The sequence below is a fragment of the Cryptomeria japonica genome, chromosome 4 (assembly GCF_030272615.1).
Source record: "Cryptomeria japonica chromosome 4, Sugi_1.0, whole genome shotgun sequence".
NCBI classification, from domain to species: Eukaryota; Viridiplantae; Streptophyta; class Pinopsida; order Cupressales; family Cupressaceae; genus Cryptomeria; species Cryptomeria japonica.
This window is the reverse complement of record NC_081408.1, coordinates 488,531,832-488,558,358: the sequence shown is the minus strand read 5'-3', so window position 1 is coordinate 488,558,358 and position 26,527 is coordinate 488,531,832. Positions and strand designations below refer to the sequence as shown.

General features: G+C 37.0%; 1 protein-coding gene across 2 annotated transcripts in view; it reads left to right on the top strand.

Annotated features, from left to right (window-relative positions):
- The window catches only part of LOC131060391 (uncharacterized), a 104,111-nt gene that overhangs the window by 60,135 nt on the left and 17,449 nt on the right, over positions 1-26,527 (top strand). For both annotated transcript variants that reach the window (XM_057993608.2, XM_057993607.2), the window contains exon 7: positions 13,735-13,869. In XM_057993608.2, coding sequence (XP_057849591.2) covers positions 13,735-13,869 — 135 coding nt within the window. The remainder of the gene's footprint in view (positions 1-13,734; positions 13,870-26,527) is intronic.

Below are 26,527 nucleotides of genomic sequence, written 5' to 3'. Positions count from 1 at the left end.
TTCTACTTTCTACCATCTCTTTTGTTGTTGTAAACTTGATAATCAATTACATTAACACTTCCAATTTCCCATGTCAATGAATTTCAAATGCAATTATTGTACACAACCCCAACCATAGATCCCTCAAAAGTTAAAGACTAAACTAAAATGTTTTTGCAAAACTAATTCTTGATCACAATGCCATGTCAAAAAGACTTTGCGTGGACACATTGCACAACAATTCCTAGTAGCACGAAGGTCAAGTGCAATTGGTGTCTAGAAGAGATCAGTGGTGGAATTTATTGTTTCAAATGGCATTTGTCCAAAGAACGAGGAAATAACACCATGATATGCAAAGCATGCCCTGCAGATGTCTCATATCAAGCAAAGCAATCTCTTGACAGGATTGCTGAGAGTAAGGCCAAAAAGGCAAGAATTGGGGTTGAACTAGGTTCTAGTTTTGTAGATCCTAGGACGAACCATTTGGGTGAGGAGGATGGCGAAGATGGGAGTTTCAAGGAATGTGGGTCAACACCTAATTCTATAGCACGTGGACCAAACACAGGTGGAGGAAACATTAATACTTTCTTCCAACCTCGTACTACACTAGGATCACAAACCACTTTGGAGAGTATAGGATGGAGGAAAACTGTCACTGAACAAGCAAAGAAGGCAATTGGTAATTTTTGGTACTCCTCTCACATGGCATTCCATGCTTCTAGAAATCCATATTGGCAACCCATGGTAGATGCTATTGCAGCTATAGGACCTGGGTTTCAAGCCCCATCTTATGAGTCATTGAGGGTTGGTATGCTGAAAGATGCAATGGAGGATGTTCAAGATGTTGTTAAACAACATCAGTTACAGTGGGCTAGAACTGGTTGCAGTGTCATGTCCGATGGTTGGATAGATAGAAGGAACCAAACTCTCATTAACTTCCTTGTCTCTTGTGAGATTGGCACTGTTTTTCTGAAATCTGTGGATGCATCTAATATGATGAAATCCACAAATGCATTGTTTAAGATGTATGACATGGTAGTTACAGATGTAGGGCCACAAAATGTGGTTCAATTTATCACAGACAATGCTGCTGCTTGTGTTGTTGCAGGGAGACTTCTAACAGATAAATAACCTTTCGTGTTTTTTACACCATGTGCAGCTCATTGCCTTGATCTAACCCTAGAGGACATTGGAAAAATTGAATGGGTTAAGGCAGCATTTCAGAAGGCTCACAAGGTTACCAAATTTGTTTATAATCACATGAGGGTTTTGGCTATAATGCGCTCTTTCACAAGAGGCAAGGAGCTAGTTCGACCAAGGGTGACAAGGTTTGCAACATATTTCCTTGCATTACAAACATTATGTGAACATAAAGGTAATTTGAGGCGAATGTTTGTTTCAGCTGAGTGGATGGAGTCTGGCTTCACAACTCAAGCAAATGGCATAGCAGTGGCAGAGTATATGTATTCTACCACCTTTTGGGATACAATTGAGCAGATTGTAGAATTTTCAGAGCCTTTAGTAAAAGTCTTGAGACTAGTGGATGGGGAAAAAACCCCCATGGGATATGTGTATGAGGCCATGGATAGGGCCAAGGAGGTGATAAGGAGTGAGATGGAAAATAACAGGGATAGGTATATGCCATTGTGGAACATAATTGATAGGAGATGGGATGGACAGATGCACACTCCTCTCCATGTTGCGAGATACTTTCTCAATCCTTTGTTATTCTATAAGACTGACTTCTTGGAAATTGATGGTAAGATCAAACAAGGCTTCTTCAAGTGCATGGAAAAAATGTTTCCTGACTTGGAAAAATTTGATGCGGCTACGATAGAGTTGGAAGTGTACAAGCATGTTAAGGGTTTTCTCTTTTGTAGGGCTGCTATACAAAGCAGAAAGACTATTCAACCAGGTAGACTCTATAAACTTTTGACAATCTCTTTATTTTGCCAACATGCTCATTAAGTTTGTTAAGATTATAAGATATTCTTAGTCTTACAATATCATCTCCATATAATGTATTTTTCAGCTGCATGGTGGGCTTCTTTTGGAGACGAAATACCAAATTTAAGGTGGATGGCAGTGCGCATTTTGAGCCAACCGTGCAGCTCATCAACTTGTGAGCGTAATTGGAGTGTTTTTGAACACATACATTCCAAGAAACGCAACCGCCCATCATAACAATGGCTGAATGACTTGGTATTTGTTCATCACAACCTTCGCTTGAAGATAAGGAAAGCTCAAGGTGAGAATATTAATATATAGTTGCAGTTTTTAAAATTGCATTCACTATTCATTGTGTTTTTCACTTGTAAGGGAAACACTAATTTCTACATGGGCAAATCAGGAACTATTGAGGAAGGTTTGCCAATTGACCTCGATGAGATATATCCAGAGTGTGAGTTGATTGCTGCTGATGATGCTGATGCTGATGATGATGCTGATGCTGATGATGATGTTGATGATGATTATGTTGTTGTTGATCGTCCGCTTGAGACTGAAAATTTTGATCTCATGGGGCAAGCCAACTTTGGTCCTGAATAGGTTGAACGAATTAGGACATGCTCTTACCCAGGAGCTTCATCATTAGGGCCTCCTGCCCTCTAGCATGTCATTGCCTACATTTGATATTTTGGAATTTTGTACTTAGTTTACAGGTTGACTTTGTTCAAAGTCACAAACTATATTGTAATTGACATTTTGACATCTATCACCATCTAGATATTATTTATGGTGTAGAATATTTTGTGCAACGTAATCAGTAATATGAATATAAACAATGAAAATCTATTTCCTGCAATTCATGTGTTCAACTGTCTATTTTATTTGCCTACAATATCTCTATGCTATGGAAATGCCCTAAAATATCAAAAAAGTAGTTTTTGATTGTTTTTCTGCAATTATTTACGTTTTTTCCCCATTTTTTGAAAAAATCTTATACTTTTGTTTTGCCGATTAATTCCCCAAATGATTATTGCTTCCTTGGTACTAACAACTTCTTTTTGGATTGTGCATGTTGACACATTGAAAAGTGGAAGAGGCTGGATTGCCGCCTATATCATTATTTGTATTACTGTCCTCCTGCTGCATAAGCAGTAGATTTGATTGTTTATTTCATTTCCAGTCCTCCCGCTACATAAGCGGTTGAGTGATTGTTGCTTCAGTTTCTTGGTTGTTACTCGCTGGTTTACTGCCAAGTTGTTATCTGCATTTCTATCACCCATTAGATAAGCGGAAGGGGCTGGCTTGCCGCCCAAGCGTTGTAATATTTCCAATTGTTTGAAGCTAACGATCCCCTCAACACCATATGCTCTCACCTTCCCATATTGGGCTCTTGGTGACCAGAAAGTGGAAGGGTTACAATTTCAGTATTATTGTATTACCATTTTTAATCCTTAACGGGTTCTTTTTGTGTTGTAACTGGAAATAAATTGAAAAACAATTGTGGGGACATTACATATGGTTAGCTAGAATTGAATCTCTCATTGGCTGATTATACGTTAAAAAAACAAATTCAAATATAGAGTTAACTATTCAACCAATTTATTTGTTGTCCTTTTTGCTCAAGAATAATTTAAGATAGTAATAGTTTTGGTCTTTCTACTTCTTATAAGCATTTAAAGGTGTTTGTGTAAATGGTGGTTATGTAAAGTTATATTCAATTGCAATAAAAGAACTATTATATATATGTGATAATATTGTCTAATATTTTATTGTTTCGTTTGCAGGCTGAAGGAGAGAGATTTGTTGTCCTCATTTTTGTTTTCAAAAATGAAGGACCACTACGGTAAAATTTTTATGAAAAAAATTGAAATTTTTACTCTATGGCATGCTTCCCGAGGCAGAATTTCGACTAATCCTTGGATTGACTTGATCCTCAGTCCATTCTCGAACTACGTTTCGAATTTCGTCCAATTCTGGGTTCGTTTGCTATGCCTTCAATTTCTGGTTTTAAAACCAAGACTGCAGGTGGAGAATTTTCTTCAAACTGCAAATTTTAATGATATTCATTGTTATGGTCTTTGTAGGGGAATTTTTGATCAATTACATGTGCACTTTTATTTTAAATATGTCACTTGTAATTTATTTTAAGTTTCCCCTTTGTTGTTTTTATCTTTTTAATTGTTTTTTGGTCATTTTTAGTTAAAATAGGGATTATTTGGCTCAATTGCAAGTAAACTTGCAGTTTGTTCAAAAAACCCCTACTTTAATGGTTTTCACATGTAATAGGGATTTTAAATCCCCATTACATATGTGCAAGTGTTTTTAACTTGTTGTAGGGATTTTATTTCCCTTTTACAAGTATTTTTAAACTTACAGTTTGCTCCAAAAAACCTGATTTTGACATGAAAGTGCATTTTTTACAATTTTAAACTTGTCATTTGTCCAAAAAAACCCGATTTTGGCTTGATGAGTGAAAAAGTGAAAAATTAAACTTGCTATTTGTCTTAAAAAACCTGATTTTGACATGAAAGAGGGAAAAGTGAAAATCGAACTTGTTGTTTTCTATCTAAAACCCGATTTGCTTCATTTTGGACAAATCGAACTTGTCATGTGTCTCCCAAAACCCGATTTTCATGCAAAATTGATTTGTTGAAGATTTCAAAGCAATTTTTTGTGGAGATTTTTTAGGGAAGGAAGGTGTTTTTGCTTCTACCCTATTTTCATGCAATCATCAACATCTTTCATGCCAAATGGAGGTTATATTGACTGGTTTTTGGAGCTAAATCAGAAAAAAGGTGGTTCTTTAAACCCACATTTTGGGCGTTTTTACTTCATAAATCTGCAGTCTCCTTAAGCGTTTTGTCTTCTTCTACCTAGGCGTGGAGGGAGAGAGGGTTTTCGCACCATTTAATGATGCTGTTGGAGTTTATTATGGTGGCCACATGATTTCCTTTGGCCACGTTTTCTCCCTTTGGCAGCGTTTTCAATCATTTGGATCATTGCTTCTTCCTCTACCTTAGGCGTTTTGCTTGGATGCACACTCTCATTGGCATTTTGGTACTCCAAGTTTAAGATTGCTGCTATATTTGGGGCATTTTTACAAAAAACGTGATAAGGGTTTGATATTCCGGTTGTGCTTCTTCATCTCAAGAATTGTTGCATTATTGGAGAAGCATTTTGCATTTTTAAGAAAGGTATGTTCTCCTTCCTTTCTTCTCTTCATTTTATTATTTTCTTGTTTTCTTTATTTTTCATTATTTAGTTACATTTTTTGGCATGTGATGTTCTTCCCCCAAAAAATTGGTTTTCGTGAAAGAAATCTTCCCCTTGAAATGCAATTGTTGAATTGCATTGTTGTTCTCAAAATTCCTTCTTAACTTGTATTCGGGATTTTTAATCTCGATTACAAGTTCGCTGGAAATTCTTGTTCTTCCCCTACGGTTAAGGAATTTAACCATTTTTGGTTAAAATTCCAAGCTTGAAAAGTGTGAAATACCCCTCCCTTGCAAATTCGGGTTTTAAAAACCGGATTACATGTTGAAGAGTTCTTCCCATTTTCATAAAAATGACTTTCCCAGATATTCCTGTTTCTATTCATTCACGTTTCCCATATCCATACTTTCCATTTCCATCATTTTCCGCAAGTCAGAATCTCATTTTACGCCCATTTCTCCATTTTCGAATTTACAAGTATACTTGTATTCGGGTTTTAAAACCCCGATTGCATGTATGTCCTTTCCAACTTGTATACTTGCGAAAATTCTCCCAAGATCCGAAATTGGTCAAAGTCAAGATTTTCCCATTTCTACATATCTCCCCTCTTCCTCTCACAAAACCGTGAAATTCAGAGATCAAAGTTTTACCCATTTGAAGAAGAAAAAATGATATTTGCAGCTGATTATGATGTTGCCTTAACTCTTTTAAGTCTTCATCACAGCATTCCAGGTTCACAATCAATGTCAGATTTGCCGGCATCGCCAACTCCAAAGAAAATGAAATACAAATATGACAAATACCAGAATGAGGTTGCACCTTCCTAGGTTTCTTCTCCTTTGGATCGCATCAGGGACACGAAAATAGGGCACGTTGATATGGCTAAACTCATCAATAGGGTAGAAGATCCACAGGATAACAACTTGCAGCGGCTGTTGGACAGCCATATCCATCATGCATCTTCTTTCCCAGTGGCTGCCCTAGAACCTGAGTTTGTTCTTGCATGCGCCCATCATTTTGACAAAGACTCAAGAGTCATAAAAAATGATGATGGTGAAGCTATAATTTGTCTTGATGTGGATACAATCGAGAAGGTCTTCAAAATACCTCCTGCACCTGTTTATATGGAAATCACCAAAGAAAGTGCAGCAGAGTATTATGTGAAAAGGGAAAAAGACTGCAAGCGACACATCAATAGGTGGATCCAAGAGCCACGTCCTTCCTTCTCAAGATGGGCAAAGTTGTACCGTTGTGATTTCAAGTGGGAGATAGGAGACACTATCACTCTTCTCAATAGGATGATGGGCCTTGAGCACTCTAATGTCTTTGAGCCATGGATGTATCAATTCATCATGTTCATACGGCAGTCGCATCACATTTCATGGGGTGAAATCATCAGCGATGCTTTGTGCGAACAACTTGCAGCAGTTCCTACCACTATGACCTTCTTCATGAATTCTTATCTGGTATATTTAGCAGCGTCACTTAGACACTTTTCAGGTCTTTCTACCAAGGGTGATCGCTCGCTTATACCAATTTGGGAATATTATGACCAGTTGCCATTGAAACCTAGCAGACTGCATTTCAGAAGAGTCCAAGATGCATTCTTTGGATATTTCATGTGTCAGTTTGACGTGGATCTCAGAAACAAAACAGTATCAGATGAGGCATGGGTCAAGGTGTCTGAGTATGTGTGTTTATTCCTGCAATTTCCCACCTTCACCTATATGAGGATTGGATGCTATGATGGACAGCCATACATGCTTCCAAGATACCCAACCGATAAGATAATTCTTATGGAGTTGGGAAGACAGATCATGGCTGTTCATACTTTTCAGTCTGCTAGACACAAGGTTGGAATGGGGATCTCTAGCACAAACCCATTGAAAATTGGTCGATACTCCCTTGTCACATCTGTGAAGGCTAAGGCCATGGAGGTTGAATTGCAGGAAATCAAGCTTAAGAGGTTCAAACCTAGAGCTGATTTTGATTATAGAGGTATGAAGGAGAAGATCAAGAAATCCTTTGTGCATGTTCATCGCATTGAAGACATCTGGGTAGATCTCCGCACGGAAGTCGAAGTTCTGAAGATGGATTACTGCAGGCTCACTGTTGAGCAAATTGTTGACTTGAACTTGGCAGATATCCCACAAGGGATGATCGATGACGGGCATATACTTGATCCTGAATACATTTCACGAAGGGTTGAGGAAGCTCCACTTCCTTTGATCCAATGGTCACACAAGGAGTGCATCTCCATCCTTGACAGATTTCAGCCTATCTTGGCCAACACTAACGCATGGCTGAAAAGTAATGCTGTTAGACTTATCAAAATTAAGGTTGGTAAAGAAGATGATTCTACAGGGCCTCTTGGATGGAAGTCTGAGATTCAGATTGATAACAAGGAGGGTGCTTCATCTTCAGGCACAAGGATCAAGTTACGAGTTAGTCGTGCAGTAGTGCTTCCTCCTGAGGAGACGACTACTCATGGGAAGGAGAAATCATGGTTCCACGTTCGGGTGATCGACCTGGATAATCCAGAAGAGGGGCAGCAATCTGACGATGCGCCCAGGTCTCCAGTTTCAGACTCGCCTCACGAGGTCATTCCTCCAGTTTCCATTAAGACATCTCTTTCTCCTCCTGATTTGCTCATAGATGAGTCTCCTCAGAATGCAGTTCCAATTTCAGCATACGAGCCTTCTCCTGATCAACAACGAGAAAGTGTGTTGAAAGTTCCTGAAGATAATCCCACTTGCATTCAGTTATCAGAAATCGATACTTCCACTTCTGGTTTTGAAGAATTCATGAGGCAATCTTCATGTCCATTGTTAACTGAGCAAACCGTGGTCGCTATTCAAACAGATATTCCTCCCAGGGTTACCACGGTAATTCAAACAGAAACTGCTTCTCCTTTGCCTACAGCTACTGCTGGAAGTGAGTTGATGACTTTGCCTCCATGGCTTAGTTCATTCACCCCGAAAAGAAAGAAGCAAGAGATCTCACCTGATGCCTTTGACTACCAGCAACTCAAATAGTCCAGATCCAAAGTTGCTAAGAAGGCGAAGACTATCTCTAGGGTAACTGTTGATAGCAACAAGATGAAAGTAGCTGAAATTGTGGAACCTATTGCAGATAAACCACTTGATGAAATGTCAGCTGTTGATTATAAGGTCACAAGGGTAGAATTGGGCAAGCAAACACATGAGGTCATTAAACATGATGCTCAGTTTTCTGTTGCTTCACTAGTGCAAAGGTGCGACGATCTTCTTGCAAAGAAAGACAAGCTAGAAGAAGAAAACCGACAGCTCATGGCAGCTATTCATAAAATCACAAAACCTGCTGCTGAAGGGAGTAACTCCATAGGTTCTTCTGGTTCCCAAGAATCGATTCGTGGAGTGGAAAGGGCTGCTCAGAAAGTACAAGCACTGGATTCCTGGGTTGATCAGCTTCATGATCAATGTGTACAAGTGGTAAAAGACATTTTTCAAATAATGTCTAAGTTGGAAACCATTGAGGAGAAACTGGATCAGACTTCTAACACTTTCAAAAAGAATCTGGAAAGTGTTGAGAAAAGTCTGGCAATCTGGCGTACCATGCCCCAACAATAGCTGAGTATTTTGCAGGAGCACGCCATCATCTCTTCCAGGGTCATGTACTTGGAATTTGAGGAACTCATGGAAAACAAGACCCTTGTTCTTAAATCCCTCATTGAGGAGATCAGTGATGCAAGAAGATTCCGGGATGAAGTCAATCGAGGTATTGTCTCACATTGTGAAAGGGCCTCTTGCAATATAGTAAGTTAGGATGGAGAGCCGATTCCAGAAGAAGAGGTTCTTGCTGATTTACAGATGAGGATTCATAATGAATGGAGGAGCGAACAATTCTCAGCAGCTTCAATTCAAGCATTGATGAAACACCAAACCTTTTTGCATGAGATCCAGTCTATCCTGGATAAAGGCAATTCCACGCTCCTCCGCTGTCACGACACTATTGTGAAGACTATGGTTGTTGCTAAGAACACCCATGAACCGAATCCCGAGGAACTACAAGCGAGCATCCGAAAATTTCAAAGATTCGTGTCTTCACAAAATGCAAATTAAGTGTTTTTCAACACTTAGTTGAATTTTCCCTCTTTTGTAATCTTTAGTTGTAATTTTGTTTAGACAAGTTACATGTAAAAGTAACTTTTGTAAAATGGAAGTTACACATTACTTGCACTTTTGTAATTACATGTAAGGCAACTACAAGTTGTGTCCGATTAGGACTGTAGTTGGAATAAGTCTTAGTTAGAGTAACTCTTAGTTAATTAATGAAGTCTCAGTTATTTATTAAATGAGTCTTGGTGGTTGAGAGAATCTCTCAAGTTAGTTAGGATCCTCCCACCTTTTTCTCAAGGCTCCTCTTCTATAAATACTTGAGAGGTCCATTGTAATTATCATCTTTTGGAAAGCAAGCAAAAACTCTGCCAAATTTATAGCAAGAAGTCTTTGAGCTTATGTATGTGAATTGAAGGTTTTGAAGAATAAGAAAGAAGGATTACTCAAGTTTTGAGTCTTTGAGCTACATGTTTGAGTTTGAATCTTTTTATTTCTTCTATGCAAAGTGTTTCTAAAGGAGCTTAGTCCAATCTGATTTGAAGTCTTTGAGCTGCAAGTAGAGAAGATTAATTAAAATAGGAAAATCTCTAGAAGGAGCAACAAGTCTTTGAGCTTGCGTCTATTCTTGAGGAAAATTACTGTTTGATAAGAAATAGCAGCAAGTCTTTGAGCTTGCATTAGTTCTTGCCTTTGTGTTAAAAGAATAGATTATTCCAGTCTTTGAGCTGTTATCTTTTATTCATTGTAAAAATTTAATATATCAAAGGGTAGATAGGACTTCCAATAGTCAAGTCTTTGAGCTTGATATTGCTTTCCCGTCCCGAAGGAAGTGACGGAAGTCTTTGTGCTTTCAGGAAACTTCATTTCCTTTCTCTCATTTCACTTGAAAGCAGTTACTGCTGTTCATTTTCAATCGCTATCCTTTTCTGTGAAGAGAAAAGGATATTGTCTTTCTTGAAGAAAGAAGGAAGACTGCTGTCCCATCCTGTTTTTATTTCAGTTTTAGTTAGATAGGGGGAGCATTCCCTTAATTAGGAGAGTTTTTACTCGTGTGCTGTGGTTGAAACCACAATTTTGTATATTTCCCCCAAGTGTACAAAATTTTCAACCAACAAGATCATTTATGAGAGCAACATAGCTAGTGAACTTATTAGGTCTTTTGCTTTCCCTGAAGGTTCCTGAAGGAGCAGCAAACTTCTGAGCTTCTACTACAGTCTTGGTGGCCCATAGAGGTCTTTTCTTGAGGTTTTCTCTAGGTGGGATTGGAATTTCACCTATAGTTTCCTCAAGATTCTCCCTCTGAAGCTCAGGAGTAGGGTCTTCTTCTATGTTAGGAGTGGTGATATAGATTTCAGACTCTATTGTACTTAAGGCTCTTTTGAAGGCTAACTCTTCTTCGAAGATTACATCCCTACTAAGTTCAATATTTTTCTGACCATGTATATATATTCTATAGGCCTTGGATGTTTCACTATATCCTACAAGTATTCCCCTTTTTTCCAGAAGGTTCTAGTTTTAGTCTTTCCTCTTTAGGTACATGTACATAGACATGACACCCAAATATCCTAAGGTGGCTGATATCTGGTTTTAGTTTGGTAAATACTTCCTCAGGAGTTTTATCTTCAAGATGAGAGTGAGGACATCTGTTTTGTATATACACAGCAGTGTTAGTTACTTCTGCCCAAAGATTGATATTTAGATTTTGATCAAGAATCATGGCTTTGGTAGCTTCTACAATTGTCCTATTTTTCCTCTTAGCTACCCCATTTTGTTGAGGATTATAAGGTATTCTTAACTCCCTCTTAATCCCTGAGTTTTTACAAAAATCTCTAAATAATTCTGATGTGTATTCCCCCCCATTATCAGTCCTTAGGGTTTTGATTTTGTTACCTGTGTAGTTCTCTGTCAGTGATTTAAACTCTTTAAACCTACTAAGGATCTCTTCTGATTCTTTACACTTCAGAAAGTAGATCCAAGTTTTCTTAGAGTAGTCATCAACAAAAATTATATAATACAAACATCCTCCTAGAGAGGGAGCGGACATGGGTCCACATACATCAGAATGAACTAACTCTAATACTTTGCTTGTTTTCCTAGTACTATTATGGAAGGCACCCTTGATATTTTTACCTAGGGCACATCCGTTGCATGCCTCTGAATGATATTGCTATAACTTAGGTAAACCTGTGACAAGGTTTCCCATAGATGACAAAGCTCTATAATTCAGGTGGCCTAGTCTTCTATGCCAGACCTCATTTGCATTTGTTGCTTCATGAATTAGGGCTAGGTTGGGCTCTGTGCATAGCTCATACAAATAGCCTCGTCTTTGACCAATGACTTTAACTTTCTTGATGGAAGAGCTTCTCAGCCAAGCCAACACTTTGTTCTCCATGAAGGTCACTCTGTATCCGTTATCTTCGAGGGCTGATATGGAGACTAGATTTCTCTTAATGTCGGGGACATACAGTACTCCTTCGAGTTGCAATGATATGCCTGTCTTCAGTTTGATGGTGCAGGAACCAATTCCTCTAACTGGATGTGAGGAATCATTTCCGATGGTTACTTCCTCTTCATTATCCTCTGTCATGGAGTCTAGCACTTCTCTAAACCCTGTAATGTGTCTGGATGAACCACTTTTGATCACCTAGGATTTAGATTTATTTGATGCATGGCTTGTAAGTGCTGAGTAGAGGACATAGTTCTGGGAGTCATCTTCTCTTTTAGATTTTCCTGCTTTGGCAAATGTGGCTTGTTTGGCTCTCTCTGGACATTTTGCAACAAAGTGTCCGAACTTATTGCACCTATAGTATTGAATATGTGATAGGTCTTTCTTTGAAGTGTTCTTGCCTTGATGACCCTTCCTCTTCCTAAATTGCTTCTTCTTGGTTGTCTTATTTGTGCTAGTATTTAGGACTTGAAGTTCTTCATCTATGTTCTTTTGTTTTATTCCCATCTTGTTCAATCTTGATTCTTCTTGAAGACAATCGTCCCTTAATCTTTCAAACTTAGGATACTTGGACCTCGCACTGATGCCTTGGACGAATGTACTCCATCCACTAGGCAACCCATCTAGAGCAATGAGTGTTAACTCTTTGCTTTGGATCTCGTAATCCAGAGTTGCTAGTTCATCTCTTAGAATTGATATCCGCATAAAGTAGGCGTTGATTGTCTCCCCCTTGTTCATGGTGATATGATTTATTTCTCGTTTTAATGCCAGAGTTCGACTTGCATTTGATATATCAAATGTGCTCTCAAATGCTTTCAACATTTTATAGGCTGTCTGATGTTTTCTTATGATGGGCATTATGTTGTTTCTCACCCCATCAACTATTATTTTGATTGCTTTTTCATTTCCTTCAATCCATGCGGTTTTGTCAGGTTCATTTTCAGGTTGATCATTTTTAGTTTGAACAAATGAATCCACTTTGTTCTCCTTTAAGATCATCTGGATTCTGAACTTCCAGGCTGAAAAATCATCGCCACCTCCGAGTCTGTCTTCGAATCTGATTGCGGTGGCCATTGGAGAAATGTGATGTAGTATATAACCTTGTTCTTAAATTATTCACAAAATTGAATAGCCTCAAGTTCGATCAACTTGGCTCTGATACCATGTAAAGTTATATTCAATTGCAATAAAAGAACTATTATATATATGTGATAATATTGTCTAATATTTTATTGTTTCGTTTGCAGGCTGAAGGAGAGAGATCATTTACGTTTTTCTCTGTCTTCTCCAAATGATTCATATCGGGCTTTATATGTTTAGAGGACTGGTCAATGGATGTCTTGACCGGTTATGTCATTTAGACATGACCGATCAAGGCACCCATTGATCGGTGCCTCTTCATAGTGCACATCCCGATCTATGTTATGTTTGGTAACTAACATTAATAATTAAACTCTTGTTCGAAGCGGTGTTTAGTTAAGATGCTTTGTTAATGACCCGAATAGGTTTATGAACTAAACTCGATAACAACAGCATTCTATATGCTATTGGGTTAATACCCCGATAGCATATTAATGCCGATCCATTTATGGATTGACATTAATGTGCTATCGGGTTACTAGCCCGATAGCATTAGATCGACGCTTAACTATGTTAAGCAAGTCGTCGATCTAATCCTTCTTTTATCAATGTCAATATCATAATCATGATCAATGTTGTAATCCGATAAACATATTCAGTTCGGAAAGCATAAATCAGATAGCATAATCAAAACAGAACAAAGGAGATTAATAGGTTAGAAGTCTTATCTTGCAGAAGCTACTAATGCATTAACAGGTTAGACTTACTTTTCTTGGTGAAATTGGTCAAAAAATGCCTTGATACAATCTGTGTAACTATTTTTCTGTTTTGTCTACTTTAGATTTCACTTTTCTGTTTTGGCATGTCCTTATTGCACGTTAATTCAAACCAAGACTTACTTTTCTTGGTGAAATTGGTTAAAAATGCCTTGATACAATCTATTTAACTATTTTTTTTTTCTGTCTACCTTAGATTGCACTTTATGAAAGCCTTTTGGCAAGTCCTTATCGCACATTAAATGGTGAGGAGGCAGACTACTTTTATGTGCCAGTTCTTGATGCTTGCTTGATTACTCGTGCAGACGATGCCCCTCACTTGAGCATGAAGGTATTTCTCTATTTCTCTTTTCTCTATTCATTGCTCTATTTGACATATTTCTGTTAATCTATAAAAAAGTGTTCCAGTGGAGACTGATAATCACCTACAAAATGTTTAGAAGAAATATCTCATGGCAAATGTTGCTAGGAGTAGATTAATGATAGAAATTATGCAAGGTACACATGTTTGTTAGGTGTTGGGGATTCATTGGGTAATTTAAATTTTGTATAAACCTACAATTGATTAGTTCATTGGAACATGAGATTGGAGAGAGCATTTAGAGTCATCTCCTGTGCAACCTTTGATGCTTTTGTAGTATATATCAACAGCTAATTTCTGAGTATTGCAATATTAAAATGGAAAGGAGCAATTCTTCTCATGTTTTCTTAATGGGAACGAAATGCTTTTATCCAATTTAATGCAATGCTTTAAAATATGTTGTGTTATTTTTAGCTTAAACTATTGATGATCCTTCTTGTTACTCATCTGAAAATGTACATTCAAAGTGATCAATGCTTCATCTAAATATGTCAAAACTCTGAAGTTGCTAGCTACTTTAATGTTTAATTATGCAAAATTTAAAAGGAGGTTAGATCTGGCATTATTTAAACAAGATTGGTCAAGGGTCTGAGTTACTTGCTTCTGGGAATATTTTACCAAGTATGAGTTTGGTAGCTTTCTTTTCTTTATGGCTGCATCTCTTCTTTATTTTGTGCTGTACTATAGATAATTTAGAGGACTATTAAGTTTATTCTTTTGTGATTAATCATCAGTAGGAAATTCTGTTTTTTTCATAGTTATGATCCTAATCCTTGTGCCAAACCTCATGTTCATAAAAAATACAAAACAATATCAGATTTTCTTGTGTTATTGAGTAGCTCATTTGAGAATTAATTTGGTAGATTTATAATTTCTTGTTCTTAGTTCCTTTTTGTTTGTACAATTATTGAAAATGATATAAAAGTGAATTCATCTTTTTAAAATGAATATTATCTATCATAGCATTTTATTCTATTTTGGTGCAAACTATTCATATACTTCATAAGTTTTGAAATATTATATATCATGTTACTTCTTGTCCCCTTGCCATCTTCGATTTTCAGGAAAAAATTGTTGTCCTCCATTTTGAGTTTGTATGGAACATTGTTATTTAGTCCATGGAGTAGTGAATTCACACCATTGAGATGGTGGGTATTATGGTCAGGTGCACAGAGTCTATCAAAGTGATCTTCAATGAAATCCATACATACGCCCAAGTGTGAGGAGTCCTTGGGGCTGTATAAACACCTTATTATGCACATGAACAATACTAGCAAAGATATGCATGCCTACTATTCTGCAGGCAATGTGGTGTTGGCATGCCCCAATGAACCAATGATTCCCTCTTTGGAAAACTCCAATCTTTCTTGTTGATGGGGAAATGTGACACTTACATCAACATAGAATAAAATGCATCAAGTACATCCTACTCTCTCTTGAGTTAGGAAATTTTGTATGCCCTCTGATTGTCCAAATAGGATAACCTCAAGTTTCCTAATGTCAAGTCATTATTGTGCCTAGGGTAAAACTCAGTGTCGATGTGATTCGTTGGTAATCACGAGGGGACTTATGCATCGGACAAAATGGTCTGCATTTGGTATGGCATTCTGGTGATGCTTGACTTCTCAAATTGGTTGAAATAAAGAACAAAGGGATAGGGTTTAGAGATCCTAGGGACAACGATATCAATGGTTGATGCTGCAGATAGATAGATTTCGAATAAAACTAGTTCCTTCTCAGCTAGAGATAAACTGACAACTCCATAGGAATAGTGCAAGCTCCAAAGGGGAATAGAAGATTTTCAGACCATGAACATTCATTTGGATATCCAATTCTAGCGCAATCAAAACAAACATTCACAATTGAACTAAGAGCAACAAAAGGCTTAGACTAACCATGCATAGAGATTTACAATCAACAAAACCCCAATGGTATGACCCTGAAATCTATCACATATCCTCACACTTTACCACCAAAACCACTAAACCTTAACTAATTTGATGAAAAGAAACCATGCAAACAAGTTAGGGCAAATGGCAAAACACCATGCTTCAATGCTTTATTCATCTGCTCTAACTGTCCTTACAACAATTTCTGCCTAACTATTCCTATTCTACTCCTAATTCATTTCTACTTTTAATATCTTTTGCCTTCTAAACCTAAAATTCTATCTCCTTACAAAGAGAGAGGCACCAACCTTTTATAGTTTTTACATTTTGAATCAATGGCTAGGATTCAATTCATCAATGGCCGAAATTTGCCTTCGAGAAAACCTGACAGCTTTTGGTTATTGATCTCAACAACCATCAACCACATTTTTAGCTACCTTTAATTGTTTTCAACTAACCCCAATACAAGACAAAAGTTCGCGAGGTTCGAGACAGACAGAGACAAATCTAGTAGTTGGGGAAATAAATGACTTTTAGCCCCCTCTTGAATTGTATTAAATTGGGCCAACAAGTAGTTATCTTACAATAGGTTATAAATTCATTTTTTGTCATCTCCAGCTGTTCATGTTCTATTTTAGCATGCTCCTGTAGCATTCTGTGTCCTGTCATTGTTTTCCAAAGATTTGGAATGGCATCACTTTGGTCATCTGCACGGTGGTTATATCTCCCATCTGGTTGGGTCACCCTTCATCACCGTCATGCTTTGCCTTCGGCCCTGCAACATGTTCTTCATCAACAAATTTTATAGATCCCGCTATCTGAGTCATTTTGCAAGCTAATCATTCACTCCTTTGTAGACGACCCCTTCCTCCTAGCCCTCCTCTTAGTGTTATTAATCTGCAGGAACAAGTATACTTGATTTAATCATCATGTTCCATTTAAATAATTAGAGCTAATATTATTAATCATATGAATCATCATAATCCAAGTCGTCAAAATCACAAATGAAACCTTCTATGTATAAAAATTCCATCATATTTGTGTACATAGATCATAAGATTTCATTAGCATACACGTGTTGGAGAATTTGGGTCACTATAACTGCATTTGTGACAGCTTGGTCTTTTCACTCATTAAAGAATTTTTACCCCCCCCCGCAAGCACTAAGTCATTGAACCGATTTCTCTTGTATATCGAACTTCTTAATTCTTACTAAACTTCCGGATGTCGAGTTTCTTTATTTTAAACCTGCCAGCGATAGAATCATTCTTTGCTTTGTATTTCTCAAAACTCCATCATCTTTATTGAACTCATTTATATATCGATGGCACCTCATCTTTTGTTTCATCGCCAGCCTTATTGATCTCCACTTTTCATCATTTCATTTGTTAAAAACTTAGTATCGTGGCTACTTAACGAACCCTGCCTTGGGAAAACTTTTTGCGATGGATCTCTATTTTAGATTTTGACATTTAGTCTCCTCCCAGGTTAATCATTATGCATATAGGTGAATTTGATATGACTCAATTTAGCCTCAAGTTCTCAATTATTGAATTATAATGGCTATTCAATGTACGAGTTCCAAACAACACAAAACATTGATTATTGCATTTGGTATCACAGGCCCACGAGTTGGCTTTTGATTTTAAGATTTTGGCCTTCGACCACTTTGAAAACTTAAGTGTTGTCTTCTTTTCCCAAAATGAGCCATAAATCGCCTTGCCTGCTTTGTTCTAGATATCAAAGTATTGGCTCACGTTAAACATTCCAAGCACTCGGAAATCATTACTTTATTTCTCATTGCCTTTATCTGTGTTCTTTCGCATTCCTATTGCTTCCGCAATCGTCCAGCTCCCGAATTTATCTCCTATCATTTTTTTACCTCAAACAAGCTTTATAATGATTCTTCTTTTAATCTAGCTTTATCGAGCTTGATCAAAAACTCAATATTTAAAAATATTATGGAACTCGGTGATGAGCATGGTCAGGAAATTTGGCATTAATTTCAGCACGTAATTAAATTTGGATTTTCGCCCTTTTCCAAAGCACTTCTCCGAATTATGTCATTGCATTCCATCTCCATCTTTATACTTGGCTGAATATATCGTTGCTATCAATTGGCTCTTTCAGGTTTGTGAGCATTCACCTTTCTTTTAAACGGATCCACTCCCCACATTGAGTATTTGTCCGTGTTAGTGCAATTTGACTTCATTTTGCTTTTGGATTTGGCTGAATTCCTCATGAGTTGATCTCGGCTCGTAGTCTTGGATCCTTCTTGCACTTGTCGGCACATGTTACACTCGCTTCACTTCTTACCAGACTTCCTGCATTGATCTTGATCGAACTCGATTCATCTTTATTCCCATTTATTTTGATAATTGACCTGGACTTGTGGATTGCCCCCACTGATCCATTCGTTACTTATTAGTATTGAAGAAAATTTCATGTCTATGGGCCTCCATCACATATGGCCGATACTTCGTCAAAGATGTTAAGATCACATAGTCTCATTGTGCTTAAAAAATTTCGTCGACACCTCAAACTTCGGCCTTTGAAATTTTTAGAGACTCCGTAGTAAGAAGCACTTATAACAACTCGGCCCTTGGCAGCCTCTTAAGACCAATTTGCAAACTTGGTCTCAACTTTGACATTAGGAAGGTGTTTAGGAATAACACCTGATCTGAATTTAATTGCTACCATTGACTCTGGTGAGTGAAGGGTGAAACTCGGCCCCAATTTCGGCATTGGGAAGAAGTTTGGGATTAAAAGCTTATTCCGATTTTGCATGTCGAAACCGAACTTTAGAGAGTGCCAAGGAAAACTTGGATTGAAACTCGGTGCGAGGAATAATTTTAGGTATAATGCCAAATCTCATTTTCGAAGTTAACACCGAACTTCAGGATGGTTAGCTAGAAGTTCGGTCTAAGGAAGGACTTCAAGATTAAGAGCCAATCCCAACTTGGGGTCAAAACACCACATTTGAAGGCTTGAAACTAGATACTTGGAAAGACCTTAGGATTTAAGTCTTTCCTCCCTTCTTCTTCTTATTGGCTTAATTCCTCTCATGCTAATAGGGTGAAAAAAAGGAGAGGGGGTCCTTGTCGGAGATGGGGAGTGTGTACAGCACAACACTTCCCTTCACGATCATTGTCATGTCCCCAATCATGTCATGCCCCCACCCGAGTCTTAGATATTAGGAAGCACTTCTTCCTTTCCACTAGCTAATTATTTCACAACTTCGATTGGCTTGTCTATTTTGGACCTGTTGGGTGAGTCAAGAATATTGATCGAGTCGGTAGAATAGAGTATCCAACACATTAATGTGTTAACAACACAAATGACAAGCAACAATGCCAATTTGGATTTTGTCAAAATTCAGTCAACAAAAATGTGCAGAGGCTAACACAAGGAATCCCGATCTTGCTACACACTTAGTTCCACCAATCTTCATAAAGAATCACTCATCAACAAATATAATTCGATTCCTCCAAAATAATAAGTCATTCATCGTGCTAAGGATTTTCTGAGTTTATTAAGGTGCCAATACAATGATATCCACGAATAAGCTTGGAATCACAATATTTGATAGAACTAGGAAAACTTCATAATCCCAATTCTTTCATGCCAACAATTGAAATCATCACCTCTTCAATATAGAACCATGCTCAAGGATATAATGAGAATATCAGTTGCCAATGACTCTAATATGAGGTGGCACTATAGACTAGCATCTACAATGAATATCTATTTGCCAATCCTCTATTATGACGTGGCTTATTTGTCAATTTTGGCAATAAAGAGTTAAGCCTCAATAATAGATGGTGCACTATAGACCGTCTAGAAACGGCAGAGTTATACACAATGAACTCCCTCGACTCGGAATACCTTTGCATGCTGAAATATTATATCTGCTCACATTGAAATGAGTATTAGAATATTGCTAGGTATGATTTGAATTAATGTTGAGAGGTGGTTCAATAAGTTAAGTGATCCAAGCCAGTAATTAGTTATGAACAACAACCGTCAAACAAGAAGGGGTTGTCCCTCTTACGAGCTGATGTAACCGCATGAGGAGTCAGGACTTCTCACCATCAATAGGAAGATATAAGTATCCATTCCAAGCACCCAAGAAGGGGATGGGATAAGAAAATATAAGCAATCGAAGAACTGGATATTTTTAGAGTACTGAGCATCAATCAAAAAGAGATTGGAAAGTACTTAGCATTCAAGCAGATTAAGATTACCATTTTAGACTGCAACATACTAAGTCAGCAACCCACGTGTGGGGTATGACATGTGTATATATGTATATGGCCTAATAATTATGCATTATTAAATGTTAGATATAATCTTCTTGCTGATTGTATGTAGATATTAACATCTTTGCCATATCTTTGCCTGTATATATGCAATACATATGACAATTCCCTTAAGGAATTCCTATCCATTGGGCTATCTCATTTTGGAGTGGAGACATGGTACACACGAAGGATTGCAAGAAGCTAGGAAGCCATGCCAGTAGAGACACCCCAAGTGCAGCTGGGAGGCAAGAATGGAGGTTGTCATTCCGTGCTCCTAGGCTGGGTGGAATGGATCGAGGCGCTTTGTATGGTCTCTCCCAACTGGTGCTCCCTAATGATGATGAGTTGGTTGGATAGAACTTTAAAGGGAATTCCATATGTACATCTTAGATGTTACAATAGTAAATCTGAATTCTATTTGTTCAATATTGGTTTATATGTTTATTTATCTCGTGGTACTAACCCGGTTGCAGGCTCTACATCAAGATACTGAGAAAAAAAATTCCATTTCCAAGCATTATTCAAACCCTAATTGAAGAGTTGTCATTGGGAAGTCTATAATAATGAAAAAATGATATATAGATATTTATTTTCATTAGTAAGTGATCCACTAGCAAGCTAGTTTTCAAATCATTTACTACCTAATAGAGCCCAAAGGTTTTCTTTGCTAGGAGTTTTTTATGTTTGATATTATGGTAACTTGTACCCATATGAAAATTTCATATTATGTCAACCTTATCAAACAAAAACTTCATTTATCTACCCTTGATGCGTTCCAAAGTTGTATCTTCTTTACATTATTATATTGGTTCTTCTTACTAACCCTACAGGATAATCAATTCAAACACTTGAATAATAACTAGGCACATTCCTTGTCCTACAAGGAGTGAGCTTCTCCTTTAGTATCATTTAAAATCTGAACCTAGTTTCCCTCTCATATTAATAGAATGAGATTTGTGGTAGTGGTGAAGATGACATGGGTATGATCAGAAAATGTATAAGATATAGCTGGTAGGTACAAAATTTAAGTGTTGAGAAAGAAAAAGAAAAAGAACCCAAACAACTAGTGTAATGTCCCCATTTTCAGGCTCTCTTGTAGTGCAGTTGGTGTTGGCTTTCTGGGTTGTTGTCAGCAGGATTAAAGTATTTTAATGTCACCAATGCGTTTAGACGAATTAATGGAAATGAATGACACTTTCTAGAGTGATTTAAGAATTAATGTGTTAAATTGACAAGGTTGTTGCAATTTATTTTCATATCTTGTCTTCAAGCTCATTGTCTTTCCTTATGCCATAAAGCATATTTTTTTATTATATATCAAATATTTTAACTTTGCATTAAAAATATGGAATGTCTAATGTCCTCTATACCTTGATGACTTCAATCTGGTGTTGTATGAACAAGGCATCCTTTGAAGTATTAAATGAGTGTCTTATGAAATCATTAACGACATTTGCTCTATGTTATAGTGTTTGTGGCATTAGGTGCAGGTACTTGAACCGAGTTCGCTTGGGTGCACCTAGGGTATGCCTGAAGGGCCCTAGGTGTGTCGTGGATGCACACCCAGGGCACTTGGGGCATACTTGAAATGATAATTGATAATCAATATATTATAAAGGAGATTCAATCTCCTTAAATAGAGAAATTACAAACAAAAAGTTTCTAAAAGAGAATCAAACTAAGAAAATAGAAACTACTCAAGTGACTAAAACTAAGATGACCATTATAGAAACATTACATTTTTGTTTTAATACCCTCCCTTAATGGTCATTCTCCTAACTACCCAACAAAAGACTTGATATAATTTGTAGGTCATTTGCCACGAATGCATAAAAGGCCGACTCTTCAAAATGCTCTGCAACATGAGCCTAATGAGACCCTCCCTAGTTGGACTTCTGATCAGCCAACTGCTTTCTGCAAAATATTTGGACATGACCAAGTTTACCACCATTGCCTTCCGACATGATGTTGGGTAATGAAGCCATCCCTCCCGTTGTCCAAAGACACGAAAATTAAGATCAACTTCTTAAAAAACTTCATAGTTCTGAAAGAACATGATTTTGTCCAAAGAACTATCAACAACTTTTGTAGAAGAACACCGTTTGCCCTAGAAACCATTGGTGTGACCCAAACAAGCTGCAAGAAACCATGATTATTGTAGAAAAAAATTGTCAAACCTTTGATACAATGCTGAGATCACACACGATTTTGTGAAAAAATGGTAAAAATCCATGACCATGATTTTTAGGAAGAAATCATGCAAAACCCTCTTGACTTAGCTTGATAGAATAATAGACATCGTGCTACAAAAAGAACCTTTAGCAAGCAGATGACACAAATTTCAAGGTAAACGGCCCAAAAATAAAAACTCCTGATTTTATTGCAAAATTCAATCAAAAATAAAACCCACCATTTTGTCAAAAAATAAAGAAAAAATTTCTGCAAAAAATACCTAGATCTGAAAAAGAAACCCTAGGTCATGAATATTACAGGAAACCCTTGAACAAAAACTCAGGATTCTTCTGGAAAAATCATGTAAGGACACCAATTAGAAACAAACATAGACCCGTCACAGAAGACTCAGAATCAATAGGGGAAAAACAACTAGAAAAATGTCTGAAATCTCACACAATTTGTGTCTGCAACAACTTCCATTGTGGAAAAAACAGAAACAAACTCTCGTTGAGTAAGAAACAAATCCCAAGGGAAAAACATGTCGAAAACCTTTGATGTCGCGGAAAAAAATGGCGATTTTGTAGACAAAAACCCATTTGTGCTTAGAAAAACCATGTGCAGCTTGTGGAAGAGAAAAAATGTTGCATGCACTTCAAAAAACAAGACATGAAAAAAATGTGGATAGCAGACAAGTTGCGGATACCAAGAAAACCCTTAGCAACCTAGAATAAATTGTCACATGATTTGCTAAGAGGAAAACACAATTTCCACACCAAAAAACTTTGACTGTTTGTTAGAAAATCGTTTGGAAAAAAAACTGCAGAGGTCATGCGATCTCAAATGTCCTTCACGGCCCAATGTGATCTCAAATGTCCTTCACGGCCCAATGTGATCTCAAATAAACCTGTGTTTTTTGAAAACCCAACACAAAAAATAGTTTGCAAATTCCAAAGGATAAAACCCTCGAAAAACTCAACGAAAAACACAATTCTTTAGACAAAATATCTTCAAACTAGTCACGTTCGTGATTTCAAAGATCACTTTGAATTTTTCTTTTTAAATCGAAAAAAACTTCTAAAATTATCTCCACAATTTTAGAAAAAAAACACGTTTTTTCGAAAAAAAAAAAAAAATTCAAAAAACTTCTAGAAAAAATTCTAGGTAATCACAATTTTTTTAAAGAATCTATCAAGAATTTTTTCCTCACTTTAATACCATGAAATGATAATTGACAATCAATATATTATAAAGGAGATTCGATCTCCTTAAATAGAGAAATTACAAATAAAGATAGAAACGAACTAAGAACATAGAAACTACCTAAATGAATAAAACTAAGATGACCATTATAGAAACATTACATTATTATTTTAATAGTACCCTGGGCACACTTGGGCAAACCCACAGTCCCAACACGTGGGTCACTTAAAAGTGACTTTTTTGATTTGGAAAACATTTTTATAAATTTTTTTTTTTTGCTTCTAAATCCTAATCTGACCCCTAAAGCAACATTTCACTCTCATTTGCTCATTTTGTGACTTCATTATCTCTTTTTCTCATTTTAGCATTTTGAAGGGCAACTGGTTATTTTTTAAGGAGATCGATGGTAGAGTGCTTGAGGAAGGACGAGAGCTTGCATAACCAAGATTCAATCATCTAAGGTAAGCATTAACTCTATTCTCTAGTCTTTTAACGAACTTTTTCAAGATTTTGAAAACTATTTTTAAGTTTTTATAGAATTTTTCCTTTTTTTTTTGTTTTAATTTTTTAGAAAAAGAGAAACAAGTTCTACTATTTGTAATAATATTTTTTTATACTTTCATTGGCTTGTACATAGTGTGTAATATCCCAGATATTTGTTTTTTGTTTTTTGGACCAATAATAAACATCAACCAATAGATAATCCGTTAAGGTTAGAAAACATAAACTCAATACTTGCTGGAAATTGCAACCCTTCCACTTTTTGACCACCAAGTGCCCAATATGGGAAGGTGAGAGCATACGGTGATTAGGGGATCCTTAGATCTCAAATCTGCTGAAAGATGAAGTGAAATACAATACCAGGCGACAAGCCAACCCCTTCCACTTATCCAACGGGAAAGCAAGAAACTTGGCAGTGAACCAGCCAAGAGAAACACACAAAGATGCAAATCACTCGACTACGATATTTCAGTGGGAGGACTGAAATTACAAACAAACTCAACTCAACCGCTTATGCAGCGGGAGGGCCATTACAATCAATCATCACTCGACCGCTTATGTAGTGGGAGGATTGAATTATAGCTCAATTGAAATAGGCGGCAAGTCAGTGTCTTCCACTTTTTAGCAGGATGAGAGTTTACAAGCCAGAATTGGTTAGTAGTACTACTACTTAACCTTATAATAATCAAGATAGTGAGAGAAGTAGAGTAATGCTGAACATCCAAATAATAAGCATGAAATTTCTGCTAACATCAAAATCTGTAGGCTGGAAATGCAAAACCAGCAGCCTATGGATTCACTAAAACACTCATAACTCTCTCATTACTCACCCAATTCACCCCAAATCAGTTCTAAACCAATGCTACACCAGCCACAATGAAAACAAACCCAAGGAAAGCTATCAAAACACTCATATTTATTTTGCATGCATCCCAATGCACTCACTAAACCCAACGCCTAACCAGGGAATTTCAATTTGCATTATAAAATTCCACACTCAACATAAGGTGCTAAAAACTTACAAGATGCATTGCCAGTGGTAGGAAAGATGGATGAGCCGGTACCCAGAATGATGGAATCACCTGGCCAAGAGGTATGAGCAAAATATAGTTTCAGCAGCTTCGCGACCATCAACCAGAAAACACTCCAATCCCACACAAAACACTTCACAATCTGCAACTCACTCACCAACAACACTGGAAATACAAGGACACAGCTAGGTACCATCTTGCAAGTACGAAACTGAGACTTAGCTAGGAAGCCACACTTCGAAGCTCAGATTTTTCAATCACCAATCTGGTAGCATAACGATGCAATTTCAAAAGATAACCAGAATGGGAGCCCAAGGCTCTTATTTATAACCTCAAACACCACCAAATCCAAATGCAAATGCTCACATATGCACCCAAATTCCACTTTCCCATTTGCATTTCATTTACCAAGTGGACCCAAGGATGGCGCCCAAACCATAAGTCAAGAATCACACCAAGTAAGCATAAGACCACGATTTTGACTTAGCAAATATTTTGGTGAATAAAATAATATCTCCCAATATAAAATTGGCGTCCCTTTCTAGACATAATAATTCACCTAGCACTTAGGAGACATTATGCACAATTTCCATAGTCATTAATCAGTAGTAAAAATAATCAAACTAATTAAATATTAAACCTTAGGATAAGGAAATAATATTTAATTATATCAATGATGTCTCCAATACTGATTGTTGCCAAAACCAGGATGAAGCTGAGCAAGGAAGACCACTGAATTGCTGTAGGATTAGGATGCTGTCCATTACCAAAAATATAAATATACCATACTGCCACTTACTAAAAATAGTAAGTCATGAACTACTGCTCTGAAAAGCATGATCTTCGCACCCAGTGACAGAGCATGGAGAGCTCAGTAGGACAGTATCACCAAAATGGCCAACCCCTGACTTGCTAAAAATAGTAAGTTCTCGCCTCATCAATGCTTGACCCTCATTCTTCATTCCACATAGCCTACAGGTCTTAGGAATAGGCTAATGGACCACTAAAAAGACATCAATGAGAAGGGGACATTACATAGTGTAAGCTTGCATTTTTTAAAAAATTTTCTAATTTAAAATTGTGTAATTTCTTATAAAAGCAAAGAATAGCAACTAGTTTGATTTCAGTTGATGGGGGTCCAAACCAAAAATTTAAAATTGATAAAGGATCTCCTTTATGGAATCATACTAGAATGCTTGAACAACTTCCAAGAGGTGGGGAATATTTTTGGAATTGTAATTATTGTAAAACCAATTATAGAAGCTCATGTTATCGATTGAAACTTCACTTTTGTGGCCCTCTTGGGAAAGATATTAAAATGTGTGAAGGGCCATGTTGATGTGTTTTTTAGTCATAATCAAACACAGAATAAAATACTGAAAAGTATCTTATCCTCTCTTGAGCAAAATATTCCCAAATGCTAAACTATGTGATCATTGGAAGACTCCAAGGTTCCTAATTTTAGGTCACAACTTGTGGATAAGCTCAATGGTTGATGTGATTGCTGGTAATCCAAGGGGACTTACGTTGA